At 50.0% G+C, this 24,976-nt stretch overlaps 1 protein-coding gene across 1 annotated transcript in view; it reads left to right on the top strand.

The window, feature by feature from the left end:
• The window catches only part of SLIT1 (slit guidance ligand 1), a 58,926-nt gene that overhangs the window by 19,666 nt on the left and 14,284 nt on the right, over positions 1–24,976 (top strand). The window contains exons 15-24 of the mRNA XM_089897983.1: positions 2,150–2,293; positions 2,565–2,731; positions 5,098–5,230; positions 7,386–7,454; positions 10,462–10,533; positions 12,495–12,566; positions 13,378–13,449; positions 21,610–21,773; positions 23,452–23,576; positions 23,837–23,934. Of these exons, the coding sequence (XP_089754109.1) occupies positions 2,150–2,293; positions 2,565–2,731; positions 5,098–5,230; positions 7,386–7,454; positions 10,462–10,533; positions 12,495–12,566; positions 13,378–13,449; positions 21,610–21,773; positions 23,452–23,576; positions 23,837–23,934 (1,116 nt within the window). The remainder of the gene's footprint in view (positions 1–2,149; positions 2,294–2,564; positions 2,732–5,097; positions 5,231–7,385; positions 7,455–10,461; positions 10,534–12,494; positions 12,567–13,377; positions 13,450–21,609; positions 21,774–23,451; positions 23,577–23,836; positions 23,935–24,976) is intronic.

Here is a 24,976-nt window from a genome sequence, read left to right as displayed (position 1 = left end):
CTACAGTGGCAGGGACCTCGCAGAGGTGACTCAAGTGGGTGCAGGCGGGGGAGGAGGGATTCCCACCATCCTTGGGATTCTGAGAGCCCATGACTCAGAGCCCAGGCAGAGCTCTCCAGATGTCAGGACTGAGTGGGATCCTGGGGTCATCCACCCCTCTGTGAACGCTGAAGGGAGAGGAGCCCCTCTCTCTGTCCAGGCAGCACTAGCTCTTCAGATGATCATGTAGACCTTTAGAGCGTCCAATAGACAGTGCTGTCCTGTCAGACTCACCACAGGGACAGAAACATCCCACATCCGCACTGACCAATCTGGTAGCCACATGCGGCTATGGAGCACTTGAAATGTGGCCAGTGCTACGGAGGCACTGACTTTTGAATTTCGTTTCATTTTAATTAAGTATAAACAGCCACGTGTGGCTAGTGGCTACACTGTGGACATCACCTCTAGAAGCCACCAGCCTGGATTTAAATCCCAGCCCGCAGTAAGGCTATAGATTTATTTTCTGAGCACGTGTCATGGCGTAAGGGAAATGAATGCATGGAGGCATTCCCTGTGGGTTTTTGTTTGTCTGTTTTACACAAGGGGATTTATTATGCACTGTGTTTTGCAGCTTGCTTTTTTTTCACTTGTAAAGATAGTGTGGCAGGTTCTTCATAGAGGGCTGCCTCATTCTTTTTTATACATGCCTAGTATTCTTTGAAAGAGGGTGCCGTGGGCCTGCAGGAGCATGTGAAGGATGGTGAGGGCACAGGAAAAGGAATGCCTGTAACCCCTCCACTGACCACAGTTAATTGTTGATATAGACAACTATCCTTCCAGTTACACACACACACACACACACACACGCACACACACGTACACCCACATACATGCATGCAAACACACAGATATATTTTAATGGAATCCTAGAATACATTTTATTTAGTAATCTGTTTTTTCCTTAAACAGAATGTGAGTGTCTTTATGTATCCTTACGATTTCTTTTACAACATCATTTTGAAAGATTATATATTAGATAATTATTAGAGATTTAGGCTGTTTCTAATTTTATTACAAGCAATGCTGTGATTAATATCTTCGTTATGAAATTCTGTGCTCATCTGGGGTTATTACCTTAAAGATAAATCCCTAAGGGTAGACCTGTGGGGTAAAAGCATGAAGGGCCCTTTCAGGGATTTTGCCACATCTCACCAGGTGCACTCTGGGCAGGTCCCAAGTCGTTTTCCCGCCAGCTGTGCATGAAAGTGCCCATCCTCCCACCCTCCTGCCAACCCTGGACTTTACTATTATTATTTTATTTTTAATTATTTTGTAATTTGGCAGGCAAAGATTCACTATCACTTAAATGTCCTTGATTTGAACATTTTTCAGTGAATGTTCATAAGCTATTTATTTATTTCTGTGCATCTCATGCTGTGACTCATTTATCCTGTAACGAAGTTTGTACCTTTTAATCTCCCTCACCTAGTTCACTCATTTTAATTTCTTTTGTGAATTGCCTATTCTGTGTCAGGCTTCGTTTTTGTTTTTGCTTGGGGAAGGGAATTGAGCCAGATGTTTGAGGATGAACAGAGACTTTGGCAGCTATAAATGAGGAAGAAGGTCATTCTAGAAGGAGATCCAGCCGGGGAAAGGTGTGGGGATGCAGGCCTGGGCAGCAGGCCTGAAGGACAGAGGAGTGGAGGGTGTGTCCGTCCCTGGGGAGTCGGGCAGGTGCTGCTCTGGGGCTGGGTTGGGCAGGCGCTCACATGTCACAGTAAAGAGTTTAAACATCTGTGGACAGTTTAGAGGCTGCTACGGACTTCAGGCTGGAGAGCGACATGGCCGGGTTTAAGTTTTAGGAAAGTCTCAGGTGTTGATATGCAGTGTGGTCCGAGGTTGGGGAGACTCTGGGCACCCAGGGGGTGAGGGTGATGGTCTTCGGCATGGGGGCCGTGTGGGCAGGATGGAGAGGCCGTCAATTCAGAGGCAGGGAAAGCCTGGAGGGGAGCCCAGGTGTGTAGAATCCTGGCGCTGTGGCTCCCCTCTCCGTGGCTCAGTGCCCCCAGAGGAGAACTTGTGAACTGGCTGCTGGCGGCCAAAGCACAGAGCAGGCAGATGGCCGCAGGGCACGGCACGGACTCTCCCCTCCTCTCCCGGCTCCCAGGATGCTGAGGAACAACCGCATCAGCTGCATCCACAATGACAGCTTCACGGGTCTGCGCAGCGTCCGCCTCCTCTCGCTCTATGACAACCGGATCGCCACCATCTCCCCCGGCGCCTTTGACACCCTCCAAGCCCTCTCCACGCTGTAAGTGCGCCTCAGAGGGCAGGCGGGCCTGGGGCTTGGGCACCAGCCATCCGAACTGAACCCCGGAGCCCTGCCCATCCACCACCTTAGGACACGGCCTTCTCCGGTGGTCACTTTAAAAGACTCAGGGTGTTTGGGTCCTTGCACGTTAGAATGTTGCCTCTTGGTGGGTTGGTTGTCCGGGAGCGCTGGGTGGCGAGCAGGGGCCGGCTTTGCTGGGACAGCTGAGTCTGGTGGGTGTCTTCGTGGTCACACCACCCGCCTCTTCCAGAAACCTTCTGGCCAACCCTTTCAACTGCAACTGCCAGCTGGCTTGGCTGGGCGACTGGCTGCGCAGGAGGAGGGTCGTGACAGGGAACCCGCGATGCCAGAGCCCGGATTTCCTGCGGCAGATTCCCCTGCAGGACGTGGCTGTCCCCGACTTCAGGTGTGAGGAAGGTAACTCATGGGCCCCCCGGGTGGCAGGGGGATGGGGAGAGGTCATGCCCCAGAGAGGAGGGGTCCCCTGGGGAGGGGAGGCTCTGTGGAGGGGGAGGGGCGAGGAGCAGGGAGACCTACTCAGTCCTGTGCCTGCCTCTGCCTGGTGGGGTCTTCTTTGTGTGATTATAAGAGCGATAATGTGCTTATTGTTTAAAAAATGGGAAAATATGGATAAAAGACGGGAATAAACGTTACCTATTAGCCCATCACTCAGAGAAAATCACAGTTAACATTTTAGTGTAATTTCTTTATGTGAGTACGTTTAACCCAGAGACCTACCTCCTGGTTATTCCTAAGCACTCCAGACAGTGGATTCAGCCTGTCTGTAATGTGCAACAGGACACTGTCAAGGGGGCACCCCTTCCTCCACACGCGGGTCACTTCTTGTGCCAATGTCTTCTTTCCCCTGAATCCTCCATCTCTCTCCTGTGGCCATTTCCTTCTTTCCCTACCCTTGCAGAATCTAGCCCGTCCCTCCATTCTCCACCCAAGCCCCCAGAGCATCATTCACACAGGCAGCTGTGGGAAGCAGATTTTTACCGAAGGTGACAGAACAAGGTTGCATCTTGCCCAGTCCTGGGTCCCCCTTCTTCAGCCCCTCCTGTCCTCTCTCCAGTCTGCTTCCAGGGGGCAGTTCAGCTCTCAGCCTGGCCCATCCAAGCCAGTGAGGGGGGTGCTGGGTGGGGAACTTCAGCTTTCACGCCAAGAATGACAGGGTATTTTTCTAAACAAAATCAATGGATTCTCTAAGAGCAGTTTGGCTTCGAACTTCTAAAATAAACAAAACAAAACTCCATACTTCTCACATATATATTTTATATCACAGTTTCTTTTTTTAAAAAAAAAACCTGAACTATGTATTTTGGACATTTTCTGATGCCATCAAGTATTTTTTTTGAAAGCATTATTTTTTTCCAAGAAGCAGTTTCTTTTCATTTTTCTTCTTACAAAGTGAGGCATCTTTATTTCCTTAAAAACAAAACCCCAAATAACGGACAATCCAGAAGGAGAATAAAAAGCTCATTGATGAGTCCCTCTTTCTACTTCCCCACCCCAGGTGACTCCTGTCAGCACCCCGTGTGTGGCCCCCTGGATCTTTGCTGAGTGTTCGTGCCCACGTATGACACATGTAGGGTCTTGCAGTACTGCCCGTGTACCTTCTCAACATGACAGTCCCTTGTCTGGAGGCATCGCGTGGCATTTACGTGCTTCCAAACTTCTGTTGTTATGCCTCGTGCTGCCAGGAACATCCTGATAGATAACTCTCTGTACATATACTCAGTTTTTCCCCTTAGAATAACTTCCTAGGAGTGAAAGGATGGGAATATTTTTGAGGTGTTGCTGCCGAGAGGCAGTAGGACGTAGTGGTCAAGAGAACAGGCTCTGGAGGCAGCTGGCTTGGATTCCAGGCTGCGGGACCTCTTCCAGGCTGGCGGACCTTGGGCAAGTTACTTAATCACTCTGTCCGTAGTTTCCTTTTCTCTAAAATGGGCTGATAGTAGCACATCCACAGAGAGATGTTGTGAGGATTCAGTGAGTTCATCCTTATCACGCGGCACCTCCACACAGACGCCTTCCATAACCAACAGTCCCTGTCACCTGCTTCCTAGCAACTCCGACGGTGGTGTCCTTATCGCCCCTCCTGCACCCAATCAGAAGGAAGGAAGGCACACAGAGGGCGCTCAGTACTATTTATTGAATCTGTGAAAGATGGTGGGACAGAAGGGGCTCAGACTGTGTGCCAGCCAGACCTGGGTACAGACCCTGAATTGCCTCTGATCAGCCTTCTGACCCGAGCAAGCTGTTTAAATGCTCCAGATCTCAGTAAGATAGAAGTTCCTTCATTCCTTCATTCAACTGACCTAATTTGGAGGCTGCTGTGTGCCAGGCCCTGCTCTCCGTGCTGGGCTCCTTCAGTGAACAGAGAAGGAGGTGCAGGTCTCTGTCCCCGTGATGCTCACACTCTAGGGGTAATGGCTGCTCCTCTTACATACGTTAAGGAGATTACGTTCGATACAGTGTCCGGCACATAGTAGGTGCTCAAGAAATGGTGTGGCTGCCATCCTCCTTCTCTGCAGTGCCTGGGTCCGCCTCAGAGCTGAGGTGGAAGAGATGGATACAAGACCTATTTTAAGCTCAAAACAGGTCCAAGGGGCTTTGCCCCTGGTGGGGGAAGGGTGCAGCTGAGAGGAGACTTACTGGTGCACAAGGTGGTGTCAGCGCGGGGCCACTGTCCGCAGGTGCCCTGGAGCTGGGCCCTGGCTGCAGGAGGCCCTGAGGAGGCCTGTCCCCTCGCTGACGTGGCTTCACGCCTTCCTCCCCAGGCCAGGAGGAGGGGGGCTGCCTGCCCCGCCCGCAGTGCCCCCAGGAGTGCGCCTGCCTGGACACCGTGGTCCGATGCAGCAACAAGCACCTGCAGGCCTTGCCCAAGGGCATCCCCAAGAATGCCACAGAGCTGTGAGTAACCCCTGCCTGGTGGCAGGAAGAGAGGGCGACCGAAAGCAGATGTTAGCTGGCAGGCGCTTGGAGTTAGGGCTTTGCAGGAGACACTGGTTCCAAGGAGGTTTGAGCTTCTCTGTGACCGCCCCCCACTCTGCAGTCACCTGACGGCAGGGGTCCCCCGTGGCAAGTGCTTCATCCCGTTAAACTAAGCTCTGACTTTAAAATAAGAAATTACATTGCTCTTCCCACTTCACATCATCTCATGAGCATTTTCTTCATGAGAACGCTCACAAAAGTTGTTTTTATTGTCCACATAATATTCCATCACGTGAATCTACTGTGATCTATATAACAAATCCCCCTTTGTTGGTATTTAAGCTTCCAATTTGTTTACTCTCATAAATAGCGCTGAGGTGAGCATCCCTTCAGCGAAACTGCTAGTCGGAGAGCGGTGCATTGTTGGGACTCTTGATGACCTTCCAGAAAAGCTGTCTCCTCTGCACTCCCGCCCGCCGTGTGTGGAAAGAGCCTTCTTGCTCCCCCTCCCCCTCCCATGCCCCATCAACACTGGCGTTTTGGTGCTCTTTGTTGATCTGGATTTGGTATCCGAGCCCATGTGGGCACGTGGGTATAAATGTGTATGGCAGACAGCGGGATGGACAGCAGGCTTCTTTGACAGACCCCTCCAAAGGGAAGGCCTGGGTCAGGCCCTGACTCTTCCTGCTCCTGGGATTGGTCCCTTCAGGCCTCCGTAGCCGAGCTTTTTTTTTTTTTTTTTTTTTTTTTTTCCGGTACGCGGGCCTCTCACTGTTGCGGCCTCTCCCGTTGCGGAGCACAGGCTCCAGACGGGCAGGCTCAGCGGCCATGGCTCACGGGCCCAGCTGCTCCGCGGCATGTGGGATCCTCTTGGACCGGGGCACGAACCCACGTCCCCTGCATCGGCAGGTGGACTCTCAACTACTGCGCCACCAGGGAAAACCCCGAGCTTTTCTTTTCCCTGAGCGGATCACCTGAGGTTTTCATTTGTATTTCTTTCATTACCTGCAAGGCTGGTATTTCTTCACAAGCACACCAACCACTGCAGTCCTTGTCCTGTGACTCTTCTGCTGCATTCCCCACCCAGTTTTCTGTAAACGTCTTATGTCCTGTCCTCTCCTTGGTGCCTCCTAGCAACCCTGGGAGTAATGGGATAGGCAGGACAGCCTGGCTCCCTTGACTGAGGATGCTGAAGTTCAGAGACTTTAAGCCTCAGTTTCCTCAGCTGTAAAATGGGGCTGCTGGGTTTGTTGACAAGGGAGGCTGAGAGGATGGAAGGAGATGGGCCGGGAGTCATTCTGTAGGATGCAGGGTGATGGGTCGGGGGAGTAAAGCCCTGATTTGTGCTCTGTGGACCTCTGGGGGGTGGACAAGGCATCCTGAAGGCTGCCTTCGGTGGGGCTGCAGCTCCCGGTGCTCCCGTCAGCTTAGGAAGGATGGCTGGTGGCCATGGGGGAGGGAGGGCAGGTCACAGCATTTCGAATCCCAAGCTCTGCGAATGATGAGAGACCAGTGGGTGGGAGAAGCCGGGTCCGTCACAGAACTGACTGCAGAGAGAGTTGGAGAGTCACCTTCGGGGTCCTGAGCCTGGATGGTTGGGAACATGGAGTGTAGTGCTGATGCAGTCAGGGGAAGCCTGTGTGGGTGTGAAAACACAGAGCTTAGGTTTGGGCATGTTTGGGTCTGGGGCCAGCCTCAGGCACCTTGCCAGCAGGTACAGGGGGGCCCTGGGTGCTGCTGAGGGCCTGGCAGGTGGGTATTAGCCTATTACAAATTACCTATTTGGCCAAGAAGGCTGGAGAGAAGAGAGGGAAGACCAGGGGGTCCAGGATTGAGCCTGTGGTGCCCACCGACAGGGAGGGTGCTGAGAGGGCCAGGCAGGGGCTCGGGAAGGAAGCCACAGGAGGCTTCACGTCTCAGTGGCTTTTACCAAGTGTTTCAGTGGCATCTTCCCAAATGGCCTAAGAAATGTCCGTGTTTTCTCCTCCAATTAGCGATTCAGGACCAACTGTGTAGTGTACATGTAGGAGAGGAAATGAGTGAGAAGGCCCTGGCTGCAGGGGAAGGTTCTCCCTGCACCGGGCTCTGCCCAAGGCCGAGATGGCTGCGCTAACTGCTGTGTTCTCTCCCGTAGCTACCTGGATGGGAATCAGTTCACGCTGGTCCCGAGACAGCTGTCCACCTTCAAGTACCTGCAGCTCGTGTGAGTATCCAGGCCTGTCTCAGAGGGCAGGAGGGCCATTGGAATCTAGCCATTGTGGCTCCAGCTTTCCTGGAATTCCCTACAGATGCCACTCTGGCCGATCCATTTTTTTGTTTTGTTTTGTTTTGTTTTTTTAATTGCAGTATAATTGATGTACAATATTATATAAGTTACAAGTGTACAATATAGTGATTCACAACTTTTAAAGGTTATACTCCATTTATAGTTATTATACAATATTGGCTATATTCCCTGTATGGTACTGATCCGTTTTTTAATTTCACCCCATCCCTTTGAGAACATCTGTGCACAGAACTGTTTTGCCATCTAGTGGCCATTTTTGGGAATTGCATTGTTCCAGGCTCTCTTGGGTTGGAACCTGTGTGCTTTTGCCCACACCGTCTCCCCAAGCCTCTAGGCTGGTAATTATTATTAAAGAGGGTTATCCTTGCAAAGGTAGGAGCCAGAGCAGAAGAAGAGAGTTATGGAAAACTTCTTGATCCAACCTTGGCTCCTAAACCAAATATGAAATATGGCAGCCTCAAATATACATCTGTAACTAACTCTTTCTTTAGGCTAACATCTACTTTTCTGTTATTTCCACTTTTGACCTTTCTGCTTCATGAAAACATACAAAGTAAGCCTCAGAATAAGTTCAGCTCCTCTTAGCCTTCCAGCTTAATTAACACCTCACTTCAATTGTCTTTATCTGCCTATTGGCCAGATCCCACCAAAAAGAAGTCCAGAGAACATTTCATCTGAAGTGCCTTGGAGCAGTGCTGCTCAAAGTGCGGTCTATGGGGCAATGGCAGCCCGAGAACTCTTTGTAATGTGCCTGAAACTAGATAAGGAACTCGCACCAGAATTTTAATCAACACATTGCTTCTTCCTTCATTGGGAAAGTATTGCTATGAAAAAATGTTAGCTAAACTAAGTTGTGTGTTTAGTGTCATAGGTGATTGCATTTTGGCACAAGTCCCTTGTTTGGGGACATTCAGTTTGAGGACTAGCTACTTTGAGTAGCACTGGCTTACAGAATTTCAAAACTCCAGTTTATCTGTCTTTGCTAATGACCTAGCCATGGTGTTTTGACTGAGTGTTCCAACGGTGGAGGTGAGGAGTAGTAGTTAGAGTGATTTGTGGCTAGTGATAGAGTGACAAAGAGAGAGACAGCCTTTCTTTGGTCTAATTTGAGGCAGCCCCACTAATGGTGCGGATATGCTTGAGGAGAAAGGGAGGGAGAGGGGACTAATGTGAAGGCAGTTCTTACTATGAAGCTGCCTGTTGGGGGCTGAAATACCAGCACCTCCTTATCATGGGGAAGGACCACCACAAAGTGTACTTGAAGTTTGGTGATGTATTTAAATGTGTCTCTAGGAACAATGGAGTGGTTTTGAATGAGATTAATTAGAGGAACATTTACTAAAAGAAAATGAAGGCAGGGCACATGGTTTTATTTGCTGAGTCAAGAACTGCATGAAGTGAGCAGATATGAAGCCATCTAAGTCATGGGCCCTCCCCCTAAATGTCACGGTCTGGGGGCATGCAAGGGTGAGAAATAGGAGCACATACGTCGTGTGGAGTGATGAGTGTTCCAACAGAGGTAAATGCACATGTTAGGGCTGTGGCTCAAAAGAAGGAGTGGTGGGCTCCGGGTAAGGGCTGGGAGAGGTCAGAGTTCACCAGGTGCAGAGGGAACAGGATATCCAGGGGCAAGAGAATTTCAAGAAGGGTAACAAATTCATGCAAGGCATGTGGGGACCCGTGAGGGAGGGGGGCCATGCCCTGGAGTACCTGGCAGGTGGTGAAGCTAAAGGGTCTGGAGGTTGCACTTTAAGTAAATGGGAGCCACTGTGGGTTTGTTGGTAGAGAAGTGACCTCATCAGATATGTGTCTTAGAAAGATTGCGTGGTGCCCACCATGTGGAAGATGGATCGAAAGGGGGCAAAGCTGTGGGTGAGAGATGAGGCAGAAACCAGGAGAGAGATGACGGTGTCTTGATGTAGCAGAAACTTGGGAGGAGGGGGCAGATGGAACAGATGAAGAGAGGCACAAGCCAGTTAGGTGAGGGTCTGGGAGGGAGGACGTGGGGGTAGGGCAGTGTTTCTGGGTGGTTGGAGCTGCTGACCGGGATGGAGAGCACAGCACGGGGCACACGGGTGGGAGAAAGCACAAGAATTGGAGTGTCTGTGGGACATCAGGTCTCTGCAGGGGACTTCGTGAGAGAGGTCTGGCTGGGGCCACAGAGGAGGGCACCATTCGTGCACGATGGTGCGGGAGCCAGGAGTGTCCCCGAGGACTGAGGGACTAAAGGAAGAGGAAGAGCAAGGACAGGGCTTAGTGATCCCCGTTGCTAAGGGGTGGGTGAGAAAGAAGCATTCACCAGAGAGGTAGGGGGAACGTGGGAAGACAGTGGTCTGAGGAGATTTGAGAAGAGGGTGGTCAGTTGGGCCAGTGCTACAGGGTCACTTGGAGAGCACATTGCCGTGACCTGGGGCTTGGGGGCCAACAGACTGGGGTTTGACTCTATCTGTACTTCCTCCCAGCTGTGTGACCCTGGGTGGGTCACTTCATCACTCTGAGACCCTGCACCTTCTTTTATAAGATGGGTTTACTATCTCCCTCATAGGATTATAGGGAGGGGGAGTGAACAAGCCCACGTAAAGAACTAGCGAGAGAGAAGGATAGAGGAGCCCCTAGGCCTGGCAGCTGGGAGGTAGCTGATGCCCTTGGCGGGAGCATTTCCATGGTGGGTGGAGGGTGGGAGCCAGGCTATACTTGCATGGGATGAGGGATGAGGAAATGGAGACCTGAAACCCTGGAGACACAGAGCGAGTTCAGGGAGCAGAACGGAGGGCTGTAAATAATTGTGAACCAAGCGCCCCTCCACCACCTCCCACCCCGCAGAGTGCCGGTCAGAACAACTTGGCTGAGGGATGGCCATGGCCAGAGTGGGAGAGGGGAGGAGTTCTTTCTTTCTAAATGATGATACTTTTGTCTTTTCCAGGGACCTGAGTAACAACAAGATCAGTTCCTTAAGCAACTCCTCCTTCACCAACATGAGCCAGCTGACCACTCTGTGAGTCCCGTGGCGGGAGGCGGAGGGAGGGCTTGTGGCTACTGAGACTCTCCCCAGGCCTCGGTCACTGGCAGGTATCCCCACGTAGCCTCCCTTGCCCTCCAGGGAGGGTGATGGGGCCTGCCCTCTGAAAAGACTTAAAAAAAAATTTTTTTTTATTGTGAAACACAGCGTGTATATAGAAAAGTGCAAAAACCATAAATGTACAATTTAACAAATAATCATAAAGCTAGAACATGTGTAAATACCTAAGTTAAAAAATAGAACACAGCTAGCACCCCAAAAGTCCCCTCATCTCTTCCTGATCATTCTTCCTCTCTCCCCCCACACCCGAGGCAGTCCCTACCTGGAGTTTTATAATGATCACTTCTTTGGTCTTTATAGTACCATCTACATATGCATTTCGACACAATGAAGTTTAATGTTGCCCACTTTTGAATCTTATATAAATTGAATCATACAGGATGTAGTCTTTTATGTCTGGCTTCTTTTATTTACCATTATGTTTGCGTGAAGCTGTGGTCTCTTCATTTTCACTGCTGTATAGTATTCCTTTGTAGGAATATACCATACTCTCCTTATCCATTCTACCACTGATGGATATTTGCACTGTTTCCAGTTTGGACTATTGTGAACGGTTACCCTCTGAACATTTTGGTGCCCATATTCTAAGATATTTTAATGATTGCTTTAATTATATTCCCAGCAATTGATTGGAAAGTATTAACAAGCATCATTTATATTTGCCTGGAGCTTAAGAATGTATTTCGTTCACCTTCCCAATACCTCACTTTACAGGTGATGTGCCCAGGACTTAAGAACTTTCCCTTTGGTTCTACTGTGGTCAAATAATAGAGCCAGTACCCTAAAAGACAGGGTCCTGACTCAGTCAGGCCCCCAGGAGCAGAATGTGGTCCCAAGGCCGGGAAGTGCTGCACTTACCTGCCTCAGGTCTATTAGTCAACTGGTTTCCATTTCAAAGTCTTCATGAGCCTGTTGACTGAAAGAAAAATGCACAAGTTGTGAGTTAAGTTTTATTCGGGGACCTTCCAGAGGACTATAGCCTGGAGACAGTCTCTCAGATAGCTCTGAGGAACTGCTCTGAAGAGGGAAGGGATGAGCCAGGATACATACGAACTTTTTTTTCTGAGAAAAACATGTGGTCAAGCATCAAAAGGTTACTGTTAATCACAAAGAACAGATATCTCAAGTTAATGATTTTAGTGCTTTTCTTCGTATGGGAAGATGTAAGAGTCTGGGGTCATTTGAAATTTTTCCTTAGATATGCATCTAAGCTATCTACAGGCTAGTATATTCAAAGCACAGAATGTACCCTGTCTTTCTCCATCCTGGATTCCCCTCAGGGCACACTGTGGGCAACTGAAGTGGCTAATGGCTTGATCCTTGTAGAACTGGAATGGCAGGCAACATTTTTTTCTTTACAAGCGTGTGTGTGAAGCTGCCATGGTCTAGGGCAGTGGTTCTCAACCAGGGGCAATTCTGCTCTCCAGGAAACATTTGGCAATGTTTGAAACATTTTTGGTTGTCGCAGCTGGAGGAGGGCAGGGGGAGCTACTGCATCTCTGTGGGCAGAGGCCAGGGATGCTGCTCAGAATCCTACAAGGGATAGGACAGCCCCCCAGCAAGGAACTGTCAATAGTGCTGAGGCTGAGAAATCCTGGGCTACGTGATCCTGGAAGCTGTAAGGGGAAACAGCCTTTTCCTGTGGTAAAAAATGTCTCATTTCTCTTGTTATTATTTTAAAAATAGCTTTACTGAGGTATAATTAATATATAATAAACTGCACATCCTTGTGTAAAATTTGATACATTTTGATATATGTTCACGCCCATGAAACCACCACCACAATCAAGGTGGTGACCACCTACATCACCACTGGAAGTGGTACCCCTTAATAATCCCTCCCGCATTTCCTCCGACCCTCCCTCTTCTTCCTGCAGGATCCTCAGCTACAATGCCCTGCAGTGCATCCCTCCTTTGGCCTTCCAGGGGCTCCGCTCCCTGCGTCTGCTGTGAGTCTTCCTGCTCTTCATTCCTTCAGGCAAATCTGCCCCACCGAGGGCCCTTCTCACCCACCTGGCGGGCAGGAATGTCCCCAGGTCCAGGGCCCCAGCAGGGCCAACTGTGTCCAAAGTGCGAGGCCAGTGCGCTCTCATTGGAGCTCCTAACGGAGGCCAAGGAATGAATGGGAAACCATGCGAGAAAAGGGGGTTGCTGTCTCCCCCAAGTTGTGTTTGCGATGTGTGTGCTGAGGCAGGGTCCGGGGGCATCCAAGATAAGGTAGCCCCTTGTTTGCATGTGAGTCTCCTGTCAAATGGTGAATGTAGAACCTTCTCTAAGAATTCCCACTGTGAGGTTTGCCCTGTGCTCACAGCCCTCTGCCATGCCTGTTATGACGGCCTCTGGAATATCCTTGCACTGAGTCCTCTGGCAGCCCGCCTGGGGCAGGGAGACATTCTTCACCCCCAACCTAGGGCTCACCCAGTAGCTTCCTTACCAGGAAGAAGCCTGCCCCCTCAGGCTCCCTAGCCAAGCTAGGGAGGGCACACGCTGCATACCTGCACACGTCCATTTGTCCTGTGAGCAGACATGGTATGTTGAGTTAGTTGTGATGGCCCGAGCAGGGTCTTCCGGAAGGGCTGAGGGGCAGCGTGGTCTGTGATAATTAGGGGCTCCCTCTCCTTGCCTGTGGCCAGCAGCGCAGGGTCTCTGATGCAGGGACCCTCTCCCTCATGACACGCCCCTCTCAGCAGAGGGCGTCCCTCCATCAGTTCCTGAGTTTTCTGTCTTGGGATGAGTCCTGACAGCCTCTTCTCTCTTCAGGTCCCTGCATGGTAATGACGTCTCCACCCTCCAAGAGGGCATCTTCACAGATGTGACCTCCCTCTCTCACCTGTAAGTAACTCTGGCCCAATTCTCGGCACCTCTTTGGATTTAAATGGAACTTGAATTCCAAGAAAGACCCCTCCTCCTGAGAGTATTACTTTTAATTTAGCTTGTGAACTTCAAATGCTCCCCGTTTCAGACTCTTACACATTCAGTGTACCATCAGTCACAGCAATGGACTTTGAGAACAGTTCTTCACAAGCAGTAATAAAAGTAGTAATGACCATATATTGATTGCCAAGCACTGCACGTGCATTGGCTAATTCAATCCTCACAGCTCTCCTACAACATAGGTACTGTTATTCCCATTTTCCACATGAGGAAACAGGTCCAGAAAATGTGACAAGCTCACCCAAAGTTGTGTAGCCGGTAGAGGCTAGAGTCTTCCATCTCAAAAGCCCATGCTCTGAAGCACGATGCCAGTACTGTGCCTCTGACTTCATATGGTGGGGGATAAGCTCCGGAAATTTACTACCCAAAAGAAGTATAATTGGCATAATTGGATGTAGACTTGTTTCCAAAACTGTTTACCTGGCAGCGCCAAGAGGATTCTTAAAAAGCAGTATGCTCGATTCCTCAAAAGGCTGAATGTAGAATTACCATATGACCCAGCAATTCCACTCCTAAGTATATACCCCAAAGAACTGAAAGCAGGGACTCAAACAGATACTTGTACACCCATGTTCATAGCAGCGTGGTTCACACAATAGCTATAAAGCAGAAACAACCCAAGTGTCCATTGACAGATGAATGGATAAACAAAATATGGTACAGTGGGATATCGTTCAGCCATAAAAAGGAAGGAAGTTCTGACACGTGCTACCACATGAACGAATCTTTAAAGCATGCTAAGTGGACTGACCCAGACATAAAAGGACAATATTGTACGATTCCACTGAAATGAGGTACCCAGAACAGTCAGATTCACACCTACAGAAAGGAGAATGGTGGTTGCCAGGTGCTGGGAGGAGGAGGAAAGGGGAACGTTTGTTTAATGGGTACAGCGTTTCTGTTTAGGTGATAAAAAGAGTTTTGGAACCAGACAGTGGTGGTGATGGTTGTACAACATTGTGAGTGTAATCGATGCCACTGAGTTGTGCACTTAAAATGGTCAAAATGGTAAATTATATGTATTTTTTACCACAGTTTAAAAAATGAAGGAATATAAAAGCAGTGGGCCATGGCCGGGTCATCCTAATTCTGGAGGCGGGGCCAGGCACAGAGTGAACACGTCCTCTCCTAGCATCTCGGCTGTAGGTCCAGGTCATGTTCAGGCCAGAGGGACTGCAGCCGGGACCCAGGGTGTTACCGTGTCCTCCTGCTCTCTGCCTCACAGCCAAGTGCCCAGGGCCCGAGTGGACAGGCAAACCCAGATCAGGGAGTCTTTTGGGGTCCCCAGCATCTCTACCTGAAGTTCATTCACTCAACAATCTCACTGGATTTTCTTAGCTCTAAGGCTCATCTTTTCCACATTTTAATCTCTGAGATCAGAGGATATCTTACAAATGATCTGTAGGTACTTAATAAGGTAACATTTCTCCACCCGTCCCAGAACATGTGAAATTAGTGGGCGTCTAACAATCTTAGACTTGAGGAATTAAAATAGTAGTAAGTGCCACTCATTGAGAGTTTGCCTGGGACAAGTACTTTACTATCTGTGATGTCTTGTTTACTCCATAACCAAAATGGGAAGTAGCTATTGTGCTGTGAGCCAGCTTCACAAATAAGACAGGGACTGTCTTGAGCCCACACTGAAGATTCCAGGACTCAGCGGGCAGAGTGCAGTGATTGATTAGTCATGTCTGCTTGGGAGTGGAATGGGTAAGAGGGCTCTGTCCTAGGTGGCAGGATTTATTATATCCATTTTACAGTCCCAGGTTCAGTTAAGCAGATTCCCTAGGTCATAAAGCTGGGAAATGACAGAAACAGGATTTGAACTTAGGTGTGTCTGATTCCAAAGCTCTTTATTTATTCTTTATTGCCTCAATAAATATGTCCTGAGTAACCACAGTGAGTCAAATGCTGAAGAATTTACTAACAAAAGGTTTCTGCCTTCTGTGACCATCTGGGATATTATAAAACAAGCTCAAAGGCAGCAGTGACTAACTCTGGGGAAGTCTGACGACCTTCAGAGAGGAGGTGCCTCTTTGCTGCCATTGAAAAGGCACTAGGAATTTGCCATTTGGACGTTCCAGGAAGAGGGAATAGCATGTGCAAAGGCATGGAGGCAAGAAAGTGAATGACATATTCAGGGATGCTGTGTTGTCCAGCATAGGATATAGGGGGTTTGGTTAGGTGAGGAGTGTGGGGTGGGAAGAGAGGAATCTGGAAAGGGACATTGGAATTCCATTGTGAAGGGCCTTTGTGCCATGCTATGGAGATTGGGCTTTGTTCTGTAGATAGAAGGGAATCGTGGAAGAATTAAATTGTGAAAACTCCTGGAAAGCCGTGGTGACTTGTGGAGGCTGGATGGGATGGGATGGGATGAGGCAGGAGGGAGCCTGGCTGGAGACTGTGGCTCTGGACAAAGGCCAGACAAGGATGGTATTGTTCATTGTTCCAATGACTCCCATTCACAGGGGCTTGTTTCTATCTGTGTTTAGTCATTTTCGGTTGTGAGCTCATTTTTTGCTGATGCTAGGAATTCTGAGGACCTGTATTGGAGATAATTCTCTCCAGAGAGTTTTGTGCGTGTCTTTGCTGGGCCAGGGTCTGCTGCTGCTCTGGGCCCACACTGTTCTCGGCTCCTTTGCTTACCCCTGGGCTGTGCCAAGTGTCAGCTCCAGCTCCCCCACTGCCAGGAAAGGCCTTTTCAAGCATCTGGTCCACCTTTCCCTCCTTTGGGGCCCCCCTTGGTGTGTTGTAGCTCTTATCATTGGGCTTTACCTTTTCTCCTTCACTGTGAAAACTGAATAAGACTCAAGGACATTCTGATCTTGTCTCTAGCTCAACATCTAGAGGCTTTGCTTTTCAAATGGGAAGTGAGCATATGTTTTGTGTCAACAAAAACCTGAAGCTGCAAAACCAGATTTTGAGCCCATATCTGTCTATAAATTCAGACTTTCTTTAGGAGAACAGTAACATCAGGCCAGAAGCCAGATCCAACTTGTCAGAAAAAAGAAAAAAACAATAAGTAGAGATCAGTTAAGTGGTAAGTGCAAAACAGAGCATCAGCATTACTGATTAGAGGTGTCTGTTAATTGCATCTAAGCCCTATTTCTCTATAAAATAGCATCTATGTAGAAGAAATCTTCCATTATTATGAAGCAACCTCGTGAATACATTCTTCCCTTTATACCCAGGGTTTCGAATGGAACTAGGCAGCAGCCTGGGAAATGTACATGTGCTTGTATTTAGGTGTGTGCACATGTAATACTGATGGAATATGTGTGCATGTGCACACATGTAGCCATTATTTCCTCTGCATGAAGAGTTGCAATTATTCCATAAGGATTCCGTGAGCACTTACAAGGAGTCAAGGAATGGGACAAGGATAGCATAGACTCACCACATTCACTCTGGGCTTCACAAAGGCCACGTGCAGTCTGAAGGGAAGTAGGCGCCCATGGCTGTATAACAAGTCAGGGTTTGCCCAAGAGTTAGCATCCAGTGTTCCTGGCTCCCAGAGGTGTCCTCTGTTCCTACCGTGACTCTGACCTGGGCCTCTCCTCTTCACCGGCAGTACACAGGATGGGGGGGGTGGTGGGCCAAGCATGCGTGCTGAGGGGGTGAGGTCCACCATATTTAAACCCCTTGAACTTTAGACTAGGAATCAGGACATGTGGCGTTAAGTCTTTGTCCTGCCATCAACTTGCAGTGGGATCTCAGACAATTCATTCATCTCTTTAGGTTCTTTCCTCACCTGTACACAGGTTATTTCTAAGGTCTGCTGTAGTTCTAACATGCCATAATGATTGTGAGCACTTGTCACTGCCTAGGGCTTCAATACCCTGCACATCTCTGCTGCTGTTTACTTTAATATTTACTTTTACAGTTAGCTCATCTTTCGTCCATTTGTCTATTCATCCATCCATCCATCCATCCATCAGCAAATAATTACTATGTGCCAGGTCCTGTGCCAAGGCTCCCCAGGATCATTCTTCATGTCTATAATCTGACATCTTGTTGCCCCTAATCTGCTGCATGTTGGAAAACTAGATTTCTGAATTCATTAAGAATTCGGTGTGAAAAGTAATATGGAATGATTAGGAAAATCATGGTATGCCCATATGACAGAATGGCAAGTAGTTAATTATAACAGTTATGCCACTGTACTTTATTATTTGATGAAAACGTGGAATAGGGACTTCCCTGGTGGTGCAGTGGTTAAGAACCCGCCTGCCAATGCAGGGGACACGGGTTCAAGCCCTGGTCCGGGAAGATCCCACATCCCGCGGAGCAACTAAGTCCGTGCGCCACAACTACTGACCCTGTGCTCTAGAGCCCGCGAGCCACAACTACTGAAGCCCACGTGCCTAGAGCCCATGCTTTGCAACAAGAGAAGCCACCGCAAGGAGAAGCCCGCGCGCTGCAATGAAGAGTAGCCCCCGCTCGCCGCAACTAGAAAAAGCCCGCGCGCAGCAACGAAGACCCAACGCAGCCAATAAATAAATTAATTAATTTAAAAAAAACCATAGAATAAAGAAGACAGTGCACTCTGATTTCAGTGATGTATATATATGAGCACAAGAACTAGAAGGGAATAAATGAAAATTAAATTAGTTACATTTATGGGATGATAGATGATTCTTTTCTTTTTGAAGTTCTTTTGCTTTCATACTGAGATTTGTGCATTTCTCGTGCTTTTAGGCAGGCGTTCATTCAGAAAACAGGACGCCTGCTGGTGTCAGGCACAGTGAGGGATTCATGATTCCTGCTCTCAAGAAGCTTCATTCCAGTAGAACACAATGATGCACACAAATAAATTGCCTGGGAGGAGGATGGGTGGAGGAGGAATAGCTCAGGTGAAGAGACTTTGAAGTTTTAGTGTATGCCAAACTGTTTAGTTGGCACCTCTGAAACAGCCACAGGAGATCTGTTTTTGTCCTGGTTACGTTAATAGAGGAAGCTCAGCCAGTCCTTGGCAGAACAGACCGAATAGCTACTGTTTCAACTATTTCCAAGTTATACCAAAGAGCAACAACACAGGGTTATTCATGCTTTTGCTGGGGGATGAGCCTGGCTCCACAGTCCTCTTGGATCGATGAGCAGCCTGGCTGCTGGCCTCCCCACTGAGTTCACAGCAGTTTTCGTTGGGAAAAATGGACTCCAGGTGAAAGTGAACTACTTGAACTAATGAAGTAGCCACGAAAACCCTGCCTTTGGAGAAATTAAAGCTTGAAATGTTGAATTCAGGAGTCGCTCGCCATCTGCTCTATACAGCGACAAGTAAAGCGTGTGTTGGTCAAGCCAGAAGGCATAGTTTTGAATAGCTTTGTATGTGACTTTGGTAGTTTTTATTATTCTCTATTATTATTTTTTATATTGAGTCAGAAAGGGACACTTACATTTGAGGTACAACTTTGTTGCCATTTATGGGGGGAATTTATGCAGGAATTGGGAATTGTGACATCCTAAAATGGTCAAGGGCCTCCACATTCACAGTGGCTTCAGATTTAGTCTTTTTGGCATTTTCTCTAAATGAGCTACAAGATGGAGAGAAGAAACCCTTCATAATAAACTCTCAACTTGTGGCTCATTAGCAGACCACACTCCTGCAGTGTGCTACAAAAACCTTCTTTTAAATAAATTCTGTATTTATCTTTTGAATAACATAATTACATTACCTCATACTTTTTATGTTAAAAATATTAGTCTGGTGAATGTAGACATTTTAAACATACCACTGTTTTGTATTCCTGTTATTTTTTTAAAGTCTCTTTTTTTTTAACACAGCGAAGCTTCAAAAAATCAAAGCGTCTGCGCTTCCTCTACCTCTGAGAAGCCCTGGTAATGTTCAGGGAAAAGAGGAAGGTGTATTCCCTGTCCCATTAACCAGGATGGATGCTGTCAGCAAATCAGGACAGAAAAAATGAAATACACGTGGAGCTTGAACCGGCTTTCTTTTCCAAGCTGCATTATTCCCTCGGCGCCCATTTCAGGTTATATGTGCTTGTCTTTCTTCCCCTTCCAGATTGCAGGCTCTTTATCGAATCATAAAGTGAGCCCCAGAGATGTTAAGTGAGCCGCTCAAGGTCACCCGGGCAGTGAGCAGCTGTGCTGGGGGCCGGAGTCCAAGATTGTTGAGCCTGCTTTATAAGATTGGCCGTCATCAGCTGTGCTATCTGGGGGAATTCCTGCTCAGAGTTGCTGCTGCTGTCATCAGACCCAACACGTCTCCAGGGGAACCACTTCCTCTGTATTGCCCAGACACAGGTGGAAAATGGCAGCGCATCCATTTGGTACTTAATAAATGTGCCCTTTCTCGCAAGCAATATACAGCCTTATGTTTTCACCATAATGTTGATAGAAGTGAACTTCAGGCACGAGGCTCTGGTTTTTCTATTTGCTGGCTCAGAGACCGCTGGCCCCTTCGTTCCCCCAAATCCATGCCTAGTTCGTCTCTGAATCTCTCACTGTGGTTTAGTGAGATGATTATGAGCTTTCCCACGGGATTGGTCAAAGCCTAAGTGGTTGGCGGTGCAGAGTGTCAGTGTGGGGCGGGGATGTGAGGGAGAAGGTGCAGCCTTACACCGCAGGCGAGTGTTAAGTCCATACAGCCTTTTTTGGAGGGCAGCTGTTAACATTTTACATGCGCTTCCTCTGCGACTCGAATCCTCCTTCTAGGCATCTGTTCTAGAGGAATGCTCGCTCCTCACAAAGAGGCATGAACAGAGTGTTCACTGACCTTGGAAACATCCAGAATGTCTGGCAGCAAAAGCTATGAAGTGTCCATTCTTTGGGATGCTATGAAGCAGTTTGATAAAACGAGGTGGATCCATATTGCTGACCTGGAAAAGTCTCCAAGACATGCTGTTTAGTGACAAGAAGCAGGCTGCCCAGAAACGATGTGTACTGGAGGGATGTAATCTCTTCCTCACGAAGAACTGTATGTGTAAATATGGGAAAGGATTGGAAGGCTACGCACTGAGTGTGGTGACCATGTGATCATGGGTCGTGTGGTTCGCAGGGACACTGGTGTAGACTTTCATGTAATGTGGATGTATTGTAGTTTACTTAACCACTCCCCCACTGATGAACACGGGAGGTTTCCAGTCTTTCTGTTACAAACAATGCTGCGATCAATACCATTGCACAGATGCCTTTACACACTTGTGCAGGCACATCTGTGAGATAAACTCCCAGAAACAGAATTGCTGGGTCAAAAGGCAACTGCATTGCTTAGATAGATATCATAAAATCCCCCTCCGTAGGAGTTATACCATCTTGCATTCCCATCAGTAACATAGGAATGTGCCTTTAAAAAAAAATTGAGGTGAAATTCACGGAATATAAAATTAACCATTTTAATGGGTATACTTCAGTGGCATTGAGTACATTTACAGTGTTGTGTAAGGTGGAGACTATTGTGTGCCAGGTCTGAAAATGGTTTACAATGAGAATGCATTCATGTGTCTCTTGTTTAACTGAAAATGAAAAGAAAAATTAAAGAGTATAGGCTTCAGCGTCAGACAGCGCTGGGTTCTGGATCTGGGGGCTTCCCTTCACTGGTTGTGTGACCCCAGGAAATTACTTATTCCACATGAGGCTCAGTTCCCACGTCTTTGAGATGGAGAAGAGAAAACTTACACTGTGGGGCTGATGAGAGGATTAGATGCACTGACGGGAGAAGCAGCTGGTTCATCACAGCAGTAAATCTCGGTTGCTTTCTCCCCAGTGCACTCTGGAGGCAGTGCAGTCAGAGGCTCTGGCCTCAACAGCACGAGTTCAGATCGTACTTCCCCACTTTCTTTGTGCATTTGGGGCAAGTGTCTCCACCTTTATGAGTCTCAGTTTCAACATGTAAAATGGGGATAGTAGGGTGTGATGAGGACCAATCAAGATAAGAGATGAGTGCTTAAGACTCTACTGCCTACACAGTAAGTGCTCATTAATGGGGGCTGCTAGGGTTGTGCCAGCTCCTGGCATAATGCCTGGCACCCTAGGTACCCAGTGGGCGAAGGACCCCATGAAGCCATAATGCCTACTTCTCTCCACTCTCTGACCCAGGGCCATTGGTGCCAACCCCCTGTACTGTGACTGCCACCTGCGCTGGTTGTCCAGCTGGGTGAAGACAGGCTACAAGGAACCTGGCATTGCCCGCTGTGCCGGGCCCCCGGATATGGAGGGCAAGCTGCTCCTCACCACGCCTGCCAAGAAGTTTGAATGCCTAGGTGAGCCCAGGAGCACGAGAGGGGATGGTGGGTGCCGGGTTGCTTCCCCCCACCTCCTGCTTCCCCCTCCAACCCTGGCAGAGCCTTCCAGACACTCCTGTGTCCCCGAGGTGACCGGCTGGGTGGGGAACAGGTGGCAGGAATGAGGCCCCTGCTGCTTGTTAGCATTGCCGCCTTCTTGTCCTGCCACACAATGAACAAAAGAAAGCCAGGCGGAAAATCTCAGGCCATAAGGGCTCTAATCCCTCCCTGGGGTTATGTAAGGAAAATAAAAATAGCAGTGTTTCTGGAAGCTCCAAGCCTCTCAGCAGTACAAGCACTCAGGCCTCCCTTTGGTTGGAATTGTGCTCAGCAATTAGCTTAAACGCCTGAGCCATTGGACCCAGCTGCCGCTCTCCTGACATTTGCGGAAATACAAGGCCTGAGTGTGATTGGAGGCCTCACCCTGGGCATCTGTAAATAGTCGTTCAGGGATTGATTGACTGACTGACAGCCCAAGCCCTGGGACCCCTGCTGAGCAGGAGGTGGCGGCCGAGTGGTGGGCCCAGGCCTAGCTTTGTGTCCCCCCAAGCAGGGGGGCAGCTGTGGGAGGGCACGGGAGGCCGTGGGGCATGACTCCTGCCCTCTGCAAGCTCACAGACCACCAGCAAAAATGAAGCTGACAGCCAGGGGTTAATGAGGCGGCCCCGGGCTGCCCTGTGTGCAGGATGCTGTCACAGCAGTGACCCTTCAGAGGGGCCCGATCTGTGGCTTGGCTGCTGGCTGCTGGGAGCAGGCCAATGGAGGTTGAAACGTTTGCTCAGTATTTATTTACTGGGGTGGGATTGGTACTGGTGAAAGGTTTTTGTCTGTGTGTTTTTAAAAATTTTTATTGGAATATAACATGCATAACAGGAAAGTACAGATCGTAAATGAATGGCTCGCTGAATTTTCACACATTGAACTGGCTGGCGTTACTCTTTATTCCTGTGAGGCCCTAATGCTCCTCCTAGGTGGCACCCCAGGCAGCCTGGCTGCCGGCTCGTCCCCCACCTCCAAGTTCAAGGAAGGGCCACCAGTGAGTCCTGAAGGGGCTGGAGAAGGTCATGCCTGTAGCCAGAGAGGTGACCGGAAAGGGTCCTTCCCTGCTCAGCCTTGGAGAGAAACAAGTTCAAGGCCATGGGCCTTTTTTCTCCTAAGCGTGGCCTCCTCTCAGAGCCAAGTCTCCTCCCTGCTGGGGTGGCCGCCCTTGCTGTCCAGGCCAGCAGGTGACAGGGCTGGGGGTGGTTGCCTCAGAAGGGTGTGAGGGGATGGAGAAAACATCAGCCAGTTTCAGTAATGGTGACCATGATGCTGTCACACCGATGGTCCTGCCCTGACCGTCACATGGGGGCTCCCCTGAAGCCCCTTTTTCGGATTATCTCATTTAGTCCTTCCAGCCCCATGAGGCAGGGGCTGTTTTTAGCTCCATTTCACAGAGGAGGGTCCAGAGGCTGGAGAGGTGTACTGTGAAAGGCGGGGTGAGCGCGATCCAGAGGGAATACCGGCGGGGGGGCCGGGCAGATATCTCCTTGGGGAGAGGGTTTCGCAAACCCGTCCCTGCAGTGCCAGGATTCCGGGCCGGGGGCCGCGGGGCTCTATGCCCAGTCCTGTCCCCCCACCCCCTCCCTGCACTAACACCACTCCCACCTTGCCTCAGGTCCGCCCAGCCTGGCTGTCCAGGCCAAGTGCGATCCCTGCTTGTCCAGCCCATGCCAGAACTGGGGCACCTGCCATAACGACCCCCTTGGGGCATACAGGTGTGCCTGCCCCAGCGGCTATAAGGTGAGTGCAGGCTGTGGCTGGAGGCGGAGGGCTGCTCGAGGGCGCGGTAGAGCAGGGCTGGGGCTGTCTCATTGGCCACTCAGCCCTCAGGGCCCAGGGTGAGCTCAGAGCGGGGGTGGGGGGGGGTGGGGGCTAACATGTGGATGAGAGAACAAGGAACCCCCGGGACCGGCAGGCCGAGCTGCTGAGGGCCGGCTGTCCCTCTTGGCTCACTGGCCCCTGGGTCTCCCTGGGGTCCCCAACGCTGACTTCTTCCCCAGGGCCGAGACTGCGAGGTGTCCCTGGACAGCTGTTCCAGCAGCCCCTGTGGAAATGGCGGGACCTGCCACTCGCAGGAGGGCGAGGATGCCGGCTTCACGTGAGTTGCTGGGGGTGGGGCGGTGGGGGAGTGGGTGCTGGAACGTGGTGGGTGAGTGCTAATGGGATCCGGCACCCAAGCCTCGGAGCCTTCCTCCTCCGAATGGGATGGCCCAGGCCCTTTGAGCTCTGGGAGATGAGGGACAGGCCCAGGGGGAATAGCCACTCACTCCAAATGGCAGCCACAGGCCTCTCCGTGTCCACCCAGGCCACGCCTCCGCTGCGCACAGGCAGTGAAAGCACAGAGACTAGGGGCTGCCCAGGTCACACAGCAGGCAGCAGTGGGGCTGGGGCTTGGAGCCCCTGCTCCAGGCTTGTGCCTGCTCTTGCCAGGTGCCAGGAGAGTCTTTCTGTGGCACTGGGAGTCCATAGCCTAGGGCATATGCAGCGGCAGTGCCAAGAGGCAGCTTGGGGGTGTTTTCAATTCCTGTAATCTCCATTAACCCCCAAGGCCTCCAACTGAAGCCATCCACCTGCTTGTTGGGCCAGTGTTGCCTGAAGGCAGGGCCCGCAGCCAGCTGCTCCGGATCAGGCGTCCACCCCGAGTCCCCAGGACAGGGGAGGGGAGTCCTGCCCAGAGGTGGAGCAAGTCCTGGTCACGCCCTCCGGGGGGCCTCCCCCACCAGCTCATGGGTCACTCTGGTCGCACCCCGGGCATCGGTTTCCCACTGTCCTCCAAATCCCGCAAGTCCTCCCAGTGCTGACATCGCCGCTCAAGCCCCCCACTCACCCTGCTCCCCCCAGAGCCTCTCAGCGAGCCCCCCAGCTTCCCAGAGCTTTTCTGAGGAGCACATAGTATTTAGCTGCTGAAGAAAAATTGCCAGCTGAGCAAACTGACTCTTCAGAAAATGATGTTGAATCTACTGGCAGAGATGGCCAGACCTGTCTCTGCAAACCCAGATTACCAGCTGTAAAGAAAACACTAAACGGCCTCTCGGCAGGTGTCGCCTTGGAAACGGCGTCCTTACAATAGGCTCTGTGCTCCTCTGGGCTTCCGCAGCAGCTCCATCAAAGCCCCCTCCTCATTGGCTAGACTGCTAGGG

This window comes from Delphinapterus leucas, chromosome 16 (genome assembly GCF_059928025.1).
Source record: "Delphinapterus leucas isolate spDelLeu-1000000601 "Yukka" chromosome 16, BTC_Dleu_Yukka2, whole genome shotgun sequence".
NCBI lineage: Eukaryota > Metazoa > Chordata > Mammalia > Artiodactyla > Monodontidae > Delphinapterus > Delphinapterus leucas.
The sequence above is the reverse complement of the archived record's forward strand: the minus strand, read 5'-3'. Positions and strand labels throughout refer to the sequence as shown.